Source organism: Sphaerodactylus townsendi, linkage group LG04 (genome assembly GCF_021028975.2).
Source record: "Sphaerodactylus townsendi isolate TG3544 linkage group LG04, MPM_Stown_v2.3, whole genome shotgun sequence".
NCBI classification, from domain to species: domain Eukaryota; kingdom Metazoa; phylum Chordata; class Lepidosauria; order Squamata; family Sphaerodactylidae; genus Sphaerodactylus; species Sphaerodactylus townsendi.
The window spans coordinates 156,810,740-156,828,666 of record NC_059428.1 but is presented as its reverse complement, the minus strand read 5'-3'; the positions used below and the strand labels follow the sequence as shown (position 1 = coordinate 156,828,666).

General features: G+C 47.1%; 1 protein-coding gene across 1 annotated transcript in view; it reads left to right on the top strand.

Annotated features, from left to right (window-relative positions):
- DNAH3 (dynein axonemal heavy chain 3) overlaps window positions 1-17,927 on the top strand; it is a 103,026-nt gene that overhangs the window by 75,680 nt on the left and 9,419 nt on the right. The window contains exons 45-54 of the mRNA XM_048492850.1: window positions 868-1,024; window positions 3,773-3,916; window positions 4,633-5,299; window positions 5,721-5,886; window positions 6,643-6,859; window positions 7,665-7,847; window positions 8,265-8,463; window positions 8,945-11,086; window positions 15,861-16,080; window positions 16,695-16,939. Coding sequence (XP_048348807.1) covers window positions 868-1,024; window positions 3,773-3,916; window positions 4,633-5,299; window positions 5,721-5,886; window positions 6,643-6,859; window positions 7,665-7,847; window positions 8,265-8,463; window positions 8,945-11,086; window positions 15,861-16,080; window positions 16,695-16,939 — 4,340 coding nt within the window. The remainder of the gene's footprint in view (window positions 1-867; window positions 1,025-3,772; window positions 3,917-4,632; window positions 5,300-5,720; window positions 5,887-6,642; window positions 6,860-7,664; window positions 7,848-8,264; window positions 8,464-8,944; window positions 11,087-15,860; window positions 16,081-16,694; window positions 16,940-17,927) is intronic.

Genomic DNA, 17,927 nt, shown 5'->3' with positions numbered 1-17,927 from the left:
AATATGGGCGCTAGCCAGATAACACAATAGTTCATATACCGAAGTACTGCAACACCTTAGAGACCAACAGGATTTTTGGGGTATGAGCTTTTCAGAGTCAAAGTGACAAGATTTTCGGTATACGGACTATCGAGTCATCGGAATCTGACAATGGGAGCTCTGACTGTTGTAAGCTTGTACCCCCAAAATCGTGGTCCCTAAGGTGCTACTGGGCTCGAATCTCCTGAAGGTGAGCCTGGCCACCTCTGAAACTCTGGGCCTACACAGGGGTTGTAGTAAAGAACAGCAATTAAGAGGTGTTTGTGATAAAAGGAGAAGCGTGACCAGTGTTGGGAAGTCTAAACTGCCAGGTGAGACTGTGGTGAACAGGTGAGATGCCAGAGGTCCAATGAAGGCTTCGGGGGGAGGGTTTGCTGGAGGTGGTTGGACAGATGGAGATGGCGAGGGGGAACTGGGAACCACAAGGCAGTTAGAGTGAGAGGAGAGAGCAAGGCCTCGTGGAGCAGCAGTGGCGTAGGAGGTTAAGAGCTCGTGTATCTAATCCGGAGGAACCGGGTTTGATTCCCCGCTCTGCCGCCTGAGCTGTGGAGGCTTATCTGGGGAATTCAGATTAGCCTGTACACTCCCACACACGCCATCTGGGTGACCTTGGGCTAGTCACAGCTTTTCGGAGCTCTCTCAGCCCAACCTACCTCACAGGGTGTTTGTTGTGAGGGGGGAACGGCAAGGAGATTGTCAGCCCCTTTGAGTCTCCTGCAGGAGAGAAAGGGGGGATATAAATCCCAACTCCTCTTCTTCTTCTTCTTCTTCTTCTTCTTCTTCTTCTTCTTCTTCTTCTTCTTCTTCTTCTTCTTCTCCTCCTCAAAGGCTCGGCAAAATGATGGTTCAGGCAACCATGAATATTTACAAGCTGGCTGTGGAAAACTTCCTCCCGACACCTTCCAAGTCTCACTACGTCTTCAACCTGCGCGATTTCTCCCGTGTGATCAGAGGAGTGTTGCTGTGCCCGCACACTCACTTGCAGGTGGGGCGATCTTTCGAAAGCATCGGTGCCCAAGAGGGCACGGCTCCTCTTTTCTGCTTGGCAGGTGCAAGTGTGTCTTTCAGGGAAGGGTGCAGCCCTGGAGTTTGACCTGTCTGGCCTGTGACTGGGGACCTTTTCCCACTTACCTTAAGCCCCGCGCTACTTGAGGAGAGTAGCGTGGGGTCCCCCGGCACTTCCCACGAGAGGGGTGGCGACAGCGGCATGGCCACTTGTCGCTACTTCAGCACGCAGGTAAGCGGTCCCTGGCGCTCTTTGCAAAGCGGGTGCTCTTTTTTGATGACCCTCAAGGCACAGGGATGCCGCGACTTGGGAATTGGCAAGCAGCAACGCGCAGGCCGAGGGAAAAGTGGGGAAAGGCCCAAGAAGAATAAATATCTGGTGGAGAAATTTTTTAAAAACTTCCATCGAGTTACAGCTGACTTATGGTGACCCCGTGGGGTTTTCAAGACAAGAACCGATCGGTGGTTTACCATCACTTAACCTCTGTGGCACTGCCCTGAACTTCCTTGGTGGCTTCCCATCCAAATGTTGACCCGGGCTGACCCTGCTTAGCTTCTCAGATCTGATGAAATCGGGCTAGCCTGAGGCTATCCAGATCAGGACAAAGTTAACGTACTGCAGGAAATTGGGGGCGATCTGGAGTTTTGAGTATGCTAGGTTTGAGTAAGGTTTAGCTTTAAAAGGGGCTTGGACAGACTGACGGAGGAGAAGTCGATCTCTGGCTACCAATCTGGATCCTCCTTGATCTGAGATTGCAAAGGCCTTAGCAGACCAGGTGCTCGGAAGCAGCAGCAGCAGCAGCAGCAGAAGGCCATTGCTTTCACATCCTGCATTTGAGCTCCCAAAGGCATCTGGACTAGATGGACTCTGAACTAGATGTGCTGGACTAGATGGACTCTAGTCTGATCCAGCAGGCTCCTTCTTATGTTCTTATGGCACAACGGTCAATAATTTGGACTACTTGCTATGATATAAAATCAGAAGTCTTTATTGGGTTGTCAGCAGAGACTCAAGTGCTAAGAAACCATATCTAGGGATCCTGGCTTCTGCAAACATAGTTATTCCTTTCGGTTTCCCGCTCAAACCCTTCCCACAGATTAGTAGAACAATAAGGTGTGAGAAACTTTGTTATGGAGTTCTGAATGTTTCAAGTCCAACTGATAGTCTTCCTCCCCCATTCCGGAGGCCCTTGGCGAGGTCGCCTAGTTGCTATGTTACCAAGCACAGTGATTAAGAACAAAAGACCCATTTACATATGACAGATGCTTCCCCCCTGCCCAGGTGTAGCCTTGAGGCCAGGATGGTGTGATGCCAGGGAGAGCAGGAGCCATGCCTGACAGAATATTGTACCTGTTCACACAAGGCAATTGGGGTTGCCTTCCCTGTGACTCCGGAACTCATGGGAATTGAGTCCGGTGTGGCTCATTTTATAATTATTTTTGTGGGTGTTGGGGGGTCAGTGCAGAGGTTGACATACAAGTGGGTCTTGCCTCCCAATACTGCTAGCCCAGATGAAACATCCCACCAGTGTGATGCAGTGATTAAGAGCAACAGACTGTAATGTGGGACTCTGAGGCTGTTCCCAGCAGCTGCTGTTACTCAGAGCTCTTCATCGCTTGCGTCACATAAATATGGAGAACTGGGTTTGATTCCCCACTCCTCCACATGGAGCCTGGTGGGTGACCTTGGGCCAGGCACAGTTCTCTCTGAACTCTCTCAGCCCCGCCTCCCTCATGAGGTGGCTGTTCTGGGGAGAAGAAGGGAAAGGACTTTGCAACCTGCTTTGAAACTCCTTACAGGACAGAAAAGTGGGGTGCAAATCCAAACTGTTTTTCTGCCTGCCTGTGAGCTCCCAAAGGCACCTAGTGGGCCCCTGCGAGTAGCAGAGTGCTGGACTAGATGGACTCTGGTCTGATCCAGCAGGCTCTTTCTTATGTTCTTATGCCTCGGGAATTGAATTTAAGCAGCCAATTTCTCACTTGCCCCTGCCTGCAGTGCATTATTGGGAATTTGCCTCCTCCCCAGAAATTTCACTCTACTTCTCTCCACTCCCCCCATCTGCATCAGGGTCCTTCCTGGTAGAGACCAAAGAGGGCTTGCTGCCTTCCTTCCGATCACCACCCCCATTCCTCAGGTATCTGTACGCCTGCCTTGACCACTCCCTTCCCATGCTGAGCCCCAGGAAAGGTTCCACCCTTTCAGGGTCTCAGTGTCAACAGAGCTTCCATCACTCCCACCCTGGATTCATCTCCTTCCAACTGGGGAAGTGCTGAAGACCCGTGAGAAGACGAAGCCCCCAAGGAGAGAGGTGCAGAATAAAGATTTCCCTCTGTCAACCGTGTTCACAGCCCGGTCGAAGTTTACAGACAGTACTAAGCTGCCCAGAGGTTGGACATCAGAGCATCTCTCTGTATTTCTGCAACAACTTGAACCGTTTGTTGTTTAGCTGTAAGACGATCCAATTGTGTGACGAGCTGAGTGGGCCATGGTTCCACGGGCTGGAGCAAATCAAGGATTTGACACAGTTTCGAGGAGGTCTTCCCTCCAATTCAGCACCTCCCGGGAGACCTTCGTAGCCCATCTTCTCTGTTCACTGATTCTTGTTAATGTCACATGAAAAGTTTGCAAGTGGCAAGGCCTGAGATGGAGTGGGATTTGATGTGCGAATACGTTAGTGTTTGATTCTGCTGTTTCAAATCTCGGAACAAATTTTTTCTTCTTCATCAGGATGGAGACAAACTAATCAGGCTGTGGATTCATGAAGTGTATCGTGTTTTCTACGATCGCTTAATCGATTCAGAAGACAGACAGGTGTTCTTCGACATGGTGAAAGAGACGACTTCTAACTGCTTCAAGCAGAGTGTTGATAAGGTATGTTGGGCTTTGAACAGATTGTTGTTTTGATAAAAGAAGAGGAGCAGCCATGCATTTGGGGTAATTTTGAAATCTCCAGGTTTTGATCGTCTTACACAAGGCTCCCACATTTCAGGCGCAACAATAGCTTGTTCCCCAAGTTTCTCAAGCCGTGAAAAGTTCCAGAAATAGTACCCACATCAAACGCATGTTCCATTTGCTGTCAAGTCACAGATGACTTGTGGAGAACCTATAGGGCAGGGGTCTTCAAACTATGGCCCTCCAGATGTCCATGGACTACAATTCCCATCAGCCCCTGCCAGCATGGCCAAGTGGTAGGACTCATGGGAATTGTAGTCTTTGACCATCTGGAGGGCCATAGTTTGAAGACCCCTGCTATAGGGTTTTCAAGGCAACATGTTCAGAGGTGGTTTGGTTTGACATTGCCTGTCTCTGAGTCATATCCCTGGTATTCCTTGGGGTCTCCCAGACAAATTGTAGCCAGGGCCAAGCCTGCGTAGCTTCTGAGATCTGACAGGTTAGGGCATCTTTATCATGCAGAACAAAATTATACGTCAAGCCGTAACACAAGCAGTCCTGAGCTCCACAAAAGTAAGGGACAGCAATGTAATTATAGCTGCTTCCTCATCCACTTACACCACTTCCTATTATGTGAAGAGTGGTAACAGCAGACGATACCAAATTATGTGGTTTTTGCTTGGTCTTCTGTATAGGTACTAAGTCATTTGTCGCCTACTGGGAAGATCAGAGACGATAATATCCGCAGCCTGTTCTTTGGAGACTACTTTAAACCATCCAGTGATGCCAAAATCTACGATGAAATCACAGACTTGAAGCAGCTGACCTCAGTCATGGAATACTACCTGGAGGAGTTCAACAACATCAGCAAAGCGCCCATGTCGTTGGTCATGTTCAAATTTGCCATCGAGCACATCTCAAGGATATGCCGCGTGTTGAAACAGGACAACGGCCACTTGCTGTTGGTCGGCATTGGCGGGAGCGGCCGGCAGAGCGCAACCAAGCTCGCCACCTTTATGAACTCCTTTGAGATCTTCATGATTGAAATCACAAAGTTCTACAGCACGAACGACTGGAGGGAGGATATCAAGAAAGTCATGTTGCAGTCGGGAGTGGCCAGCAAAAGCACCGTGTTCCTGTTTTGTGACAACCAAATCAAGGATGAGTCCTACGTCGAGGACATTAACATGCTCTTGAACACCGGAGATGTGCCCAACATCTTTGCGGCGGATGAGAAGGCCGACATCGTTGAGAAAATGCAGAGTGCGGCAAGGACTGAAGGCAAGAGAATCGACGCCACGCCTTTGGCCATGTACAACTACTTCATCGAGAGAGTGAAGAAGAATTTGCACATCGTTCTAGGTACGAATCGCAGACCTTTCCTTTCTGTTTGGACCTTTCATTTTCTTACCTGCCACAATATGCTGCCACAGGAGGTGGTGATGACCACTAACCTGGATAGATTTCAAAGGGGCTTGGACAGATTGATGGAGGAGAAGTCGCTCTCTGGCTACCAATCTTGATCCTCCTTGATCTGAGATTGCAAAGGCCTTAGCAGACCAGGTGCTCGGGAGCAGCAGCAGCAGCAGAAAGCCATTGCTTTCACCTCCTGCCTGTGAGCTCCCAAAGGCACCTGGTGGGCCACTGCGAGTAGCAGAGAGCTGGACTAGATGGACTCTGGTCTGATCCAGCAGGCTCTTTCTTATGTTCTTACCTGCTACTGGGTTGGTAACTTAGTTGAAAAATGCACCTTTCCTTTTCCCTCTTCCCCTCCCTCCCGCAGCCATGAGTCCAATTGGAGATGCCTTCCGAAATCGCTTGAGGATGTTCCCTTCTCTGATCAACTGCTGCACGATTGATTGGTTCAAAACCTGGCCCAAGGATGCTCTCGAAATGGTCGCCAACAAGTTCTTGGAGGATGTGAAGCTGGAAGACGAAATCAGGAAATCGTATGTTGTGAGATGTCTGAGGGCAACTCCTTTCACTTCCCTGAAAATGTCTAAAGCTGGGAGGGGACTGTATTATTTTACAAATAATGGAGCTAAACCCTTTCCCTTGCCTCACTGTACGCTTCTTGGAAGCACTTGTGTCTCCTCATCTCTGTCCATTTGCTGTTAAAAAGAAGTATAAAGGTTCACCCAACCATCAGGAGAGCCAGCGTGGCGTAGTGGTTAAGAGCAGGCACATTCTAATCTGGAGAACTGGGTTTGATTCCATTCTCTGCCACTTGAGTTGTGGAGGCTTATCTGGTGAACTAGATTAGCTTGTGCACTTCAGCACATGCCAGCTGGGTGATCTTGGTCTAGTCACAGTTCTTCGGAGTTCTCTCAGCACCACCCACCTCACAGGGTGTAAATTGTGGGGGGAGGGGAAGGGAAAGGAGATTGTAAGCCCCTTTGAGTCTCCTTACAGGAGATAAAGGGGGGATATAAATCCAAACCCTCCTCTTCCTCCACCCCCTCCTCCTCCTCCTCCTCCTCCTCCTTCTCCTTCTCCTTCTCCTTCGCCTTCTCCTTCTCCTCCTCCTCCTCCTCCTCCTCCTCCTCCTCCTCCTCCTCCTCCTCCTCCTCCTTCTTCAAAAACCAACCAATGGAGGCAAACTTACGTGTATCCCCTTCCCCATCCAGGAGTCAGACCCAACGATGCAACCTTAATTGATGAGGTGTAACTCCTGAATTGCCTGTTAACACCTATGTTTTCTGTAGGGTCGTGGCTATGTGCAAATACTTCCAAGAGAGTGTGAGAGAGCTGTCCGTCAGCTATTACAGTGTCCTTCGAAGGCACAACTACGTCACGCCAACGTCCTACCTGGAACTGATTCTGACCTTCAAAACGCTCCTGAATAGCAAAAGGCTGGAAGTCGATACAATGAGGAATCGTTACCTTGTGGGACTTCAGAAACTGGACTTTGCTGCTTCCCAGGTAAGTGTGGATTGCTGGAAGTCAATATATAAGAACATAAGAAAGAGCCTGCTCGATCAGACCAGAGTCCATCTAGTCCAGCACTCTGCTACTCAAAGTGGCCCACCAGATGCCTTCAGGAGCTCACAAGCAGGATGTGAAAGCAATGGCCTGCTGCTGCTGCTGCTGCTGCTGCTCCTCCTCCACCTCCTCCTCCTCTTCCCGAGCACCTGGTCTGCTAAGGCATTTGCAACCTCAGATCAAGGAGGATCAAGATTGGGAGCCACAGATTGACTTCTCCTCCATCAATCTGTCCAAGCCCCTTTGAAAGCTATGGTGTGTAATGGGTTGTGTTTTGTTTTTACTCTTCTTCCTGTCTCTTTTCTTTTCCCTGTCTGTGTGCTTTGTTTGTGATACGTGTAAGAAAATAAAAACTTGTTACTAAAAAGAAACAGCTCAGTTTAGGATGCTTTTGAGAAAGCACAAGGCTCCGTTGTCCGCCTTCTTGTGCGATGAATCCTTCTCTGAACTCTGTGATCACATCATATTTCCACATCATATGTATTTTATTGATCTTTAAATTGTTTATTGCTTATAGTATATCACTGTGATGCATTATTTGTTGATACTGTTGTATTATGATTTATTATTGTTGCTGTTTATGCTATGCTTTATTGTTTGTTCACTACTGTTGTTCGCCGCCCTGAGCCCTCCGGGGGAGGGCGGGATATAAATTAAATGTGAAATGAAAAAATAAAATGAAATGAAATATTTTGGGGGTTTTTTACTGTTCTGTCCCTGTTTTTCTCCTGGACGTCCTCTTTAGGTAGCCGTAATGCAGAAGGAGCTGACTGCCCTCCAGCCCGAACTGATTAAAACCTCTGCCGAAACAGAGAAAATGATGGTCCACATAGAAGAAGAAACAGTCGAAGTGGATGCGAAGAAGGAGCTGGTGGCGGCGGACGAAAAGGAGGCCAACAAAGCAGCAGCCGTCGCCCAAGGCATTAAGGTCACTTGGCTCTGGATGGGTGGGCAGTGGCGTTTGCTTCCCCAGCAGAGTCTGGCTTGTTGTGGCCACTTGTGGGTCGCAACTTGCGCTCCAAAGTTCAAGTTTTTAATTTATGCCTATTAAAGATAAATGAAATGAAATATTAACAGCAGTGTCTGGTTGGTCGTCCTGAGGCCACTTCTGCCAATATTGAATTGGATACCCCAGATGTGTTGTGTTAACTACAGCCCCTTCCTCTAGGGCAAAGAGACTTCTGCTAACCCAAGAGGCCTTTCTCTTGGGTTGATTGACAGCTCCTTGGTGCCGCTAGTGGAATGGACCTCCAGTATCTGACCGATTGATGTTTTGCAGACCAGCGCGGGGTGCTTTGTAGCGGGCCCTGACTGTTTGGCATCGTTACATTTGATATGATTACAGGAAGAATGCGAAGGGGACCTTGCGGAGGCCATGCCGGCCCTGGAAGCTGCCCTCTCGGCTCTCGACACCTTGAATCCTTCCGACATCTCCCTTGTGAAATCCATGCAGAATCCTCCGGGCCCCGTCAAGCTCGTCATGGAGAGTATTTGTGTCATGAAAGGGATAAAGCCAGAGAGGAAGCCTGATCCAAGTGGAAGCGGTAAAACTCTGGCCACAAGAGCCCACGGGGAGTTTGTCGTTGTCAAGCTCCCCTTGAGTCTCGGAGCCTCCTGTCCTATTTGTGTTAACCTCATGATGATCTAGATCAATTGGCCATGCTGGCAGGGGCTGATGGGAATTGTAGTCTGTGAACATTTAGAAGGCCAGAATTGGACACCCCTCATCTAGATGCTAGATAGTAGGAAATGCATAAAACCCCCTCAGATATTTTGCTTTTATAACCTGCAACAAATAAGGTAATTTTATTCCTACTGATTTTAACGGCATTGAATCTGAACTCTGCTCAGGATGCAGTGTAAAGTTTCTTTAATTGGCTGATAGCTCCAAAAAAAAAAAAGAAGGTAGAAAATGTCTGAGAATAACCTTTTTTTCCCCTGAAAAAGTTGTGGTTTTGTTTTGGTCTTTTACAACATCTCTCCGGCATGCTAAGTCTTTTAAAAAAATGCTTGTGTGAAATGCAGGTAAAATGATAGAAGACTATTGGGGTAGTTCCAAAAAGCTTCTTGGAGATCTGAAATTCCTCGAGGGTCTGAAGACGTATGACAAAGATAACATTCCGCTGCCCGTCATGAAAAGGATCCGAGAGAGGTTTATCAATCACCCGGACTTCCAGCCCGCTGTCATTAAAAACGTGTCCTCGGCCTGCGAAGGCTTGTGCAAGTGGGTCAGAGCCATGGAGGTGTACGACCGGGTTGCAAAGGTTGTGGCCCCAAAACGTGAACGGCTGAAGGAGGCGGAAGGTTTGCTTGCTGAACAAATGCAGAAGCTGAACACCAAGCGGGCAGAGCTGAAGAACGTGATCGACCGTCTCCAGGCACTGAACGACGAATTCGAAAACATGAACGACCGGAAGAAAGGCCTCGAGCACAATATCGACATATGCTCCCAGAAGCTGATCAGGGCTGAGAAGCTGATCAGCGGCTTAGGAGGAGAGAAGGATCGGTGGACGGAAGCTGCGCGTTTGTTGGGTATCCAATACACAGACCTGACCGGGGACGTCTTGTTGTCTTCCGGCACGGTGGCCTATTTGGGAGCCTTTACCGTAGATTACCGCCTCGAGTGTCAGAAGAAATGGCTGACATTGTGTAAAGAGATGGAGATCCCATGCTCTGATGATTTCAGCCTCAGTAACACTTTGGGGGATCCAGTCAAAATCCGCGCCTGGCAGATCGCCGGGTTGCCAATCGATTCCTTCTCCATTGACAACGGCATCATTGTCTCCAACTCACGGCGTTGGGCTCTAATGATTGATCCTCAAGGGCAAGCCAACAAATGGGTCAAAAACATGGAGAAGGGCAATAAGCTCTCTGTTATCAAGTTGTCCGATACGAACTACGTTAGGTCATTGGAACATGCCATCCAGTTCGGGACCCCTGTCTTGCTTGAAAATATTGGCGAGGAACTAGATGCTTTCTTGGAGCCCGTGTTGCTGAAAACAACGTTCAAACAGCAGGGTGTTGAGTACATGAGACTTGGAGAAAATATTATCGAGTTTTCAAGAGATTTCAAGTTCTACATTACAACTCGCTTGAGGAACCCCCACTACCTTCCTGAAGTGGCGGTGAAAGTTTGCCTGCTCAACTTCATGATCACGCCTTTAGGGCTTCAGGACCAGCTTCTTGGGATCGTGGCCGCCAAGGAGAAACCCGAGCTGGAAGAGAAGAAGAACAAACTGATTGTCGAGAGTGCCGCTAACAAGAAGCAGCTGAAGGAGATAGAAGATAAGATCCTTGAAGTCCTTTCCAAGTCAGAAGGGAACATCTTGGAAGACGAGACGGCAATCAAAGTGCTGTCTTCCTCCAAAGAGCTGTCAGAAGAGATCTCTGAGAAGCAGGAAATCGCCACCGTCACTGAGATGGAAATAGACAACACTCGCATGGGTTATAAGCCTGTGGCTGTTCACTCAGCAATAATTTTCTTCTGCATCTCTGATCTGGCAAACATTGAGCCGATGTATCAGTATTCGTTGATTTGGTTTATTAACTTATACGTGCAGTCCCTGGCAAACAGCAAGAAAAGTGAGGTTCTGGAAGACAGGATCAACAACATCATCCAGCACTTCACGGTGAGCATCTACAACAATGTCTGCCGATCCCTGTTTGAGAAAGATAAACTTCTTTTCTCCCTCCTCTTGACCATCGGCATAATGAAAGGCAGAGATGAGGTTGACGACGAAATGTGGCGTTTCTTACTGACAGGAGGGGTCGCTCTGGAAAATCCTTACCCCAACCCTGCTCCGGAGTGGTTGTCTGAAAAATCCTGGGCTGAAATCGTTCGCGCATCCGGTCTCAAAGAGTTGCATGGGTTGATGGATCATGTCGAATCCAACATTGCGCAATGGAAAGCGATCTACGATTCTGCCAAGCCACACGAGGAGGAATTCCCAGATGCCTGGGACCAGATCACGGGCCTCAGTCGATTGGTTGTCCTCCGTTGCCTACGGCCGGACAAAATTGTTCCAGCAACCCAAGGATTCATCACGGATAATATGGGAAGGACATACATTGAGCCGCCTACTTTCGACCTCTCGGGAAGTTACAGTGACTCCAATAGCTGTGCACCTCTGATTTTTGTGTTGTCTCCCGGAGCTGACCCCATGGCAGGTAAGCACTTTTAAATAATGACAAGTTTATAGTGTTTGTTCATGGTAAGAATTCAGAAGTTGAATTGACCTTTCTGCAGCCATAGCTCTGATGTGACCGGCAGCAGGATAATTGCCAGCAGCAGATCCTCCTGCCTCCTTTCTTAACCCACATTTTAGGTTGAAGAACGAATTTTTACATTAAAATAAGAGTGTATTCGTTGTGCCACGAGCCCTGTGGCACAGAGTGGTAAGCTACAGCACTGCAATCAAAAGCTCTGCTTATGACCTGAGTTTGATCTTGACAAAAGTCAGTTTTGGGTAGCTCAAAGTTGACTCAGCATGGTGTAGTGGTTAAAAGCAGGCGGATTCTAATCTGGAGAACTGGGTTTGATTTCCCACTCCTCCACCTGAATGGCAGAGGCTTATTTGGTGAACCAGATGTATTTCTGCACTCCTACATTCCTGCTGGTTGACCTCTCAGCCTCACCTACCTCACTTTCAGGTGTCTGTTGTGGGAAGGATAAGGAGCTTGTAGGCTACCTTGAATCTCCTTACAGGAGAGAAAGGTGGGATATAAATCCAAACTCCTCCTCCTCCTCCTCCTCCTCTTTTTTTCTTCTTCTGACAATGAAATGAGCACCCAGCTTGCCAGGGATAAAGTGTAGACAACTGGGGAAGACAATGGCAAACCACCTATGAGGGAAAGCCGACAGGAGCTGAAGTGACTTCGGTTCGGAATACAGAGTCCATGGGGATGCAGACAGAGAGGGAGGTTTTTCTAAATCAACCACATACAAGCGAGGAGCATAGCAATGTGATAAGTAATAGTGTCTACAAAAGGCTAGAGGGCAAAACACATAAATCCCAGGTTAGGGACAGAGGCAGAGTATACAAGTGTCTCTATGCTAATAGTAGAAGCCTTTGACCTAAAATGGGGGAGCTGGAGTACAGAGTTTTGAAGGAGGACATTGATATAGTGGGCATCACAGAGAGATGGTGGAATGAGGAGAACCAGTGGGATGCTGTTATCCCAGGTTACAGGCTCTACAGGAAGGATAGGACAGTGCGTATTGGGGGTGGGTGGCTATCTACATCAAAGAGAGCATAGTGTCACATAATATAGACAATGCAGGGGGAGCTGATTCCTCTACAGAAGCACTGTAGATATCAATTCCAGGGGTGAAGCATAGTTTAACTTTAGGAATATATTATCGTCCCCCTGACCAAAGCGCACAAGAGGATTCTGAGATGGAAAAAGAAATTAGAGAGGCCAACAAAAGCAAAAATTTAGTGGCAATGGGCGATTTTAACTATCCCCATATAAACTGGAAAAATGCATGTTCAGGTCATAGAAAGGAGAGAACATTCCTGGATATGCTAAATGACTGTGGCTTAGAGCAGATGGTTGTGGAACCAACCAGGGGAGAGGTGATCCTAGATCTAATTCTATGTGGGACCCAGGACCTGGTGCGGGAAGTCAGTGTTGTTGAGCCAATAGGGAACAGCAACCACAATGCTGTCAGATTCAATATCTCTGCATGCGAACAAGTGACAACTACTAATGTAGTTACATTTGCCTTCACAAAGGGAAATTTCTCCAAGATGAGGGGGATAGTGTGCAGGAAGCTGAAAGGGAAAATCAAGAGAGTCAAAACTGTCCAAGATGCTTGGAGGTTATTTAAAAACACAGTCTTAAAAGCTCAGCTGGAATGTGTTCCGCAGGTTAGGAAAGGCAGCGCCCAGTCCAAAAGAAAGCCACCATGGTTAACAAGGGAGGTTGAGGAAATTATTAGGAAAAAAAAAGATGTCTTTTAGAAAATGGAAGTCCAACTTAACTGATGAATAACTTAACTGATGAAGAATACCAGAGAGAACACAAATGGTGGCAAAAGAGAAGCAAGTTAGCTGTAAGGGAGGCAAAAAAGGATTATGAGGAAAGCATGGCTGCAAACATCAAGACCAGCAACAAACAGTTCTTCAAGTACATCAAAAGCAGGAAGCCAGCTAGGGAAGCGGTAGGCCTGTTAGATGATGAAGGAACAAAAGGTGTGCTAAAAGATAACAGGGAGATTGCAGAGAAGCTGAATGAATTCTTTGCATCTGTCTTTACCCAAGAGGGGGTGAGGAAAATTCCTGCACCTGAACCGAGCTTCTTAGGAGGTGAATCCGAGGAACTAGCGAAGATAGTGGTAGACAAGGAAGAAGTTCTGGCAGCCATTGATAAACTAAATGCTACCAAATCCCCTGGCCCAGATTGCATTCATCCAAGAGTTCTTAAAGAGCTCAAGCATGAAATTGCTGATCTTCTCACTTTAATATGCAACTTATCCCTGAAATCTGCCTCCATCCCTGAAGACTGGAAGATGGCCAATGTCACACCAATATTTAAGAAAGTGTCTAGGGGGGACCCAGGAAATTACAGGCCAGTCAGTTCCTGGTAAATCTGTTCCTGGTAAATTAGTAGAATCTATCATTAAAGATAAAATTATTAAACATGTAGAAAAGCAAGATCTGCTAAAGAAGAGTCAGCATGGCTTTTGCAGAGGCAAGTCCTGTCTTACAAACTTACTAGAGTTCTTTGAGGGTGTAAACAGGCATGTGGATAAGGGGGAACCAGTGGACATTGTCTACTTGGACTTCCAAAAGGCTTTTGACAAAGTTCCTCACCAGAGACTGTTGAGAAAATTCAGCAATGAAGGAATAAGAGGTGAAGTCCTCCTATGGATTAAAAACTGGTTGAGGAACAGGAAACAAAGGGTGGGTATAAATGGGAAGTTCTCACAATGGAGAGATGTAAGGAGTGGTGTCCCCCAAGGATCCGTTTTGGGACCAGTGCTCTTTAACTTATTCATAAATGACCTGGAAGTAGGGGTGGGTAGCGTGGTGGCCAAGTTTGCAGATGATACCAAATTATGTAGGGTGGTGAGAACCACAAAGGATTGCGAAGAGCTCCAAGCGGACCTTGATAAATGCACATACATGCTACAAGGGTCAGTGCTATCAGTCACAGACCAGGAAAGGGATTTGGGCATCTTAGTTGAAAGTTCCATGGGAATGTCAACTCAATGCATGGCAGCTGTGAAAAAGGCAAACTCTATGCTGGGGATAATTAGGAAAGGAGTTGATAATAAAACTGCAAGGATTGTCATGCCCTTATATAAAGCAGTGGTGCGACTGCACTTGGAGTACTGTGTTCAGTTCTGGTCGCCACATCTCAGCCAGGAAAGTGCAGAGAAGGGCAACGAAGATGTTTGAAGGATTGGAGCACCTTCCTTATGAGGAGAGGCTGCAGCGTTTGGGACTCTTTAGTTTGGAGAGGAGACGTCTGAGGGGGGATATGATTGAAGTCTATAAAATTATGCATGGGGTAGAAAATGTTGACAGAGAGAACTTTTTCTCTCTTTCTCACAATACCAGAACCAGGGGGCATTCATTGAAAATGCTGGGGGGAAGAATTAGGACTAATAAAAGGAAACACTTCATCACGCAACGTGTGATTGGTGTTTGGAATATGCTGCCAGAGGAGGTGGTGATGGCCACTAACCTGGATAGCTTTAAAAAGGGCTTGGACAGATTGATGGAGGAGAAGTCGATCTATGGCTACCAATCTTGATCCTCCTTGATCTCAGATTGCAAATGCCTTAGCAGACCAGGTGCTCAGGGGCAGGAGCAGCAGAAGGCCATTGCTTTCACATCCTGCACGTGAGCTCCCAAAGGCACCTGGTGGGCCATTGCGAGTAGCAGAGTGCTGGACTAGATGGACTCTGGTCTGATCCAGCAGGCTAGTTCTTATGTTCTTATGTGCATTGCCCAGTAAACATTGTCACTCCGTGGGTCAGTAGTGACCTGGTTCTTGCACAAGGGACTACCTTTACCTCCTGGTAAGGTCCCTGCTGCCAGAAACTCTGCAGATGTTGGAATGAAGCCACTGTTGGCCACATCTACTGTGAGTTGTTAGCTGACAGAAATCTGATGTTCAAGGTTATGCCTTGATGCACAGTGGATGGAGAGTTTGCACATTAAATCTTATATTGAGTTAGACCAGGGGTAGGGAACCTGCGGCTCTCCAGATGTTCAGGAACTACAATTCTCATCAGCCCCTACCAGCATGGCCAATTGGCCATGCTGACAGAGGCTGATGGGAATTGTAGTTCCTGAACATCTGGAGAGCCGCAGGTTCCCTACCCCTGAGTTAGACCATTGACCCATCTCGTCAGTACTGGCTGCTCTGATTGACAGAGCCTTTGGCAGTTTGTACTATCAGCGGGGGGAAGCTTGAGCAACAATCGTTGGAATTAGAACCGAGGTGTTATAGCTGTAGGTTGGTGGGGAGACACATCATGCATCCAATGAAATGGGCTCTAGCCACCTGAATTTTTTTGTAAAATAATTATATCCTACAGAACAGTCAGCCCAGTGATTAAAAGTCAACTTCCGATCAGCAAAGCACAGTGATAACTAGAACCTCAGCCAAAATCATGTTAAAATGGTGAATTATTTATCAAAAGCTAGCGAAAGAGCGGTCTGTGAGGAACAGAACTCAGCTAAAATAATTTGGAATGGAGAGAGATTTGGGGGCGCTGTTCTGGAATTAGGCACCAGGCAAACGGCTCTGCGACAAGCACAGCTACTGCTGCAGGAAAAAGAAACATTAATGATAAGAACGGGTGACTGTTAAATCCCAGCGAACTGGGGTTCTACAGTCACATTTATGCTTAAGAAAATCCATATATTTGTATGTACTTATGTATGTCCACCATTTCCCCACCCCTACACACACACACACGCATTAGGATTGTTGAAGTTTGCTGACGACCTCTCGATGGAAAACATCCAGACCATTTCGCTGGGCCAAGGTCAAGGGCCCATTGCGGCCAAAATGATTGACAGAGCCATCGCCAACGGGACGTGGGTAGTATTGCAGAACTGCCACCTCGCCACCAGCTGGATGCCTGCTTTGGAGAAAATCTGCGAAGAAGTCATCGTGCCTGAGAATACCCATGAGAAATTCAGGCAAGAATGTCACCTTCCCTCTTAATGCAAAAGTCAGTTTGGGGTAGCTGGCTCCAGGTTGACTCAGCGTGGTGTAGTGGTTAAGAGCAGGTGGTTGGATTCTAATCTGGAGAACCAGGTTTGACTCCCCACTCCTCCACCTGAGTGGCAGAGGCTTATCTGATGAACCAGACATGTTTTGCACTCCTACATTCCTGCTGGGTGACCTTGGGCTAGTCACAGTTCTTCGAACGCTCTCAGCCCCACCTACCGCACAAGGTGTCTGTTTTGGGGAGAGGAAGGGAAAGGAGCTTGTAAGCCACCTTGAGTCACCCTACGGGAGAGAAAGGTGGGATATAAATCCAAACTCCTCCTCCTCCTCCTCCTCCTTTTCCTCCTCCTCCTCCTCCTCTTCTTCCTCCTCCTCCTCCTCCTCCTCCTCCTCCTCCTTCTTCTTCTTCTTCTCCTTCTTCTACCCTTGAGCCTTTGTCCTGCCACCCTGCTTTTCTATGAACAGGAAATATTCTTATTTGTCTGAAACAGTGCTTCATTATGCGAGTTCCCCACTTGCAGCAGACCACAGGCGCAACTTCTGTCGCCAACAATCAAATTCATCTCTGCTCTTTCTCCACCAGATTGTGGCTCACCAGTTATCCGTCAGAAAAGTTTCCCGTTAGCATCCTCCAAAACGGAATAAAAATGACCAACGAGCCGCCCAAGGGGGTCAGAGCGAATCTCCTTCGATCGTACCTCAACGACCCGGTTTCTGACCCCACGTTCTTTAACAGTTGCGGGAAGAAAGAAATGTGGCAGAAGCTGCTTTTTGGGCTTTGCTTTTTCCATGCTCTGGTGCAAGAAAGAAGAAACTTTGGCCCATTGGGTAAGATTTTTTTGTGTGTGTGTCGTTCTCACTTCACTATTTGCCCCGAAGGATGGATTTTTGCACGGCAGTGCTGCCGTCCCAAACCGACGTGCGGAAAGACATATTTTAGCATAAGGCTACAGTGACATAACTATTAAATCACCAGTTTAAAAAACCTACTGGGGCTGTTTGCCTTTCTTTCTTTCTTTCTTTCTTTCTTTCTTTCTTTCTTTCTTTCTTTCTTTCTTTCTTTCTTTCTTTCTTTCTTTCTTTCTTTCTTTCTTTCTTTCTTTCTTTCTTTCTTTCTTTCTTTCTTTCTTTCTTTCTTTCTTTCTTTCTTTCTTTCTTTCTTTCTTTCTTTCCTTCCTTCCTTCCTTCCTTCCTTCCTTCCTTCCTTCCTTCCTTCCTTCCTTCCTTCCTTCCTTCCTTCCTTCCTTCCTTCCTTCCTTATTTATTTATTTATTTATTTATTTATTTATTTATTTATTTATTTATTTATTTATTTAAATTTATAGACCCCTCAATCCCCAAGGGGCTCTGGGCGGTGCACAACATCATCTATGTACAATATATAACAAGGGTCACAATAGTGACCATATGTACTAAAATTCATTAAAACCATTAAAACCATGTAAACAGCGGTCAAAAACAGTAACAATAAAAATGGCGTTCCGCAACCCAATTCCTTTAAAAACCACCCCAAAAAGAAGGGAGCGACCAAACTCCTCCCTAAAAATAGCAATAAATATGCAAGATCTGTTTAAATATGCAATTAAATATGCAAGAACAGATTAACAAAGGCATGTCCACCAAAATGCAGCTGTGCAGTTGGGAGTGCAGCAATTCCAAAATGGCCGCTAGGAGGCACATTAATAACAATTGAACCACGGTGACTTGGACACCCGTTAACCTGGCACACGTTGCTGCTTTGGAAGAGAAGATCGTTAAAGATAAATATTATCCCACTTGGCTGCAGTATTCACCTGGGCTTCACTCTGACTGAGCC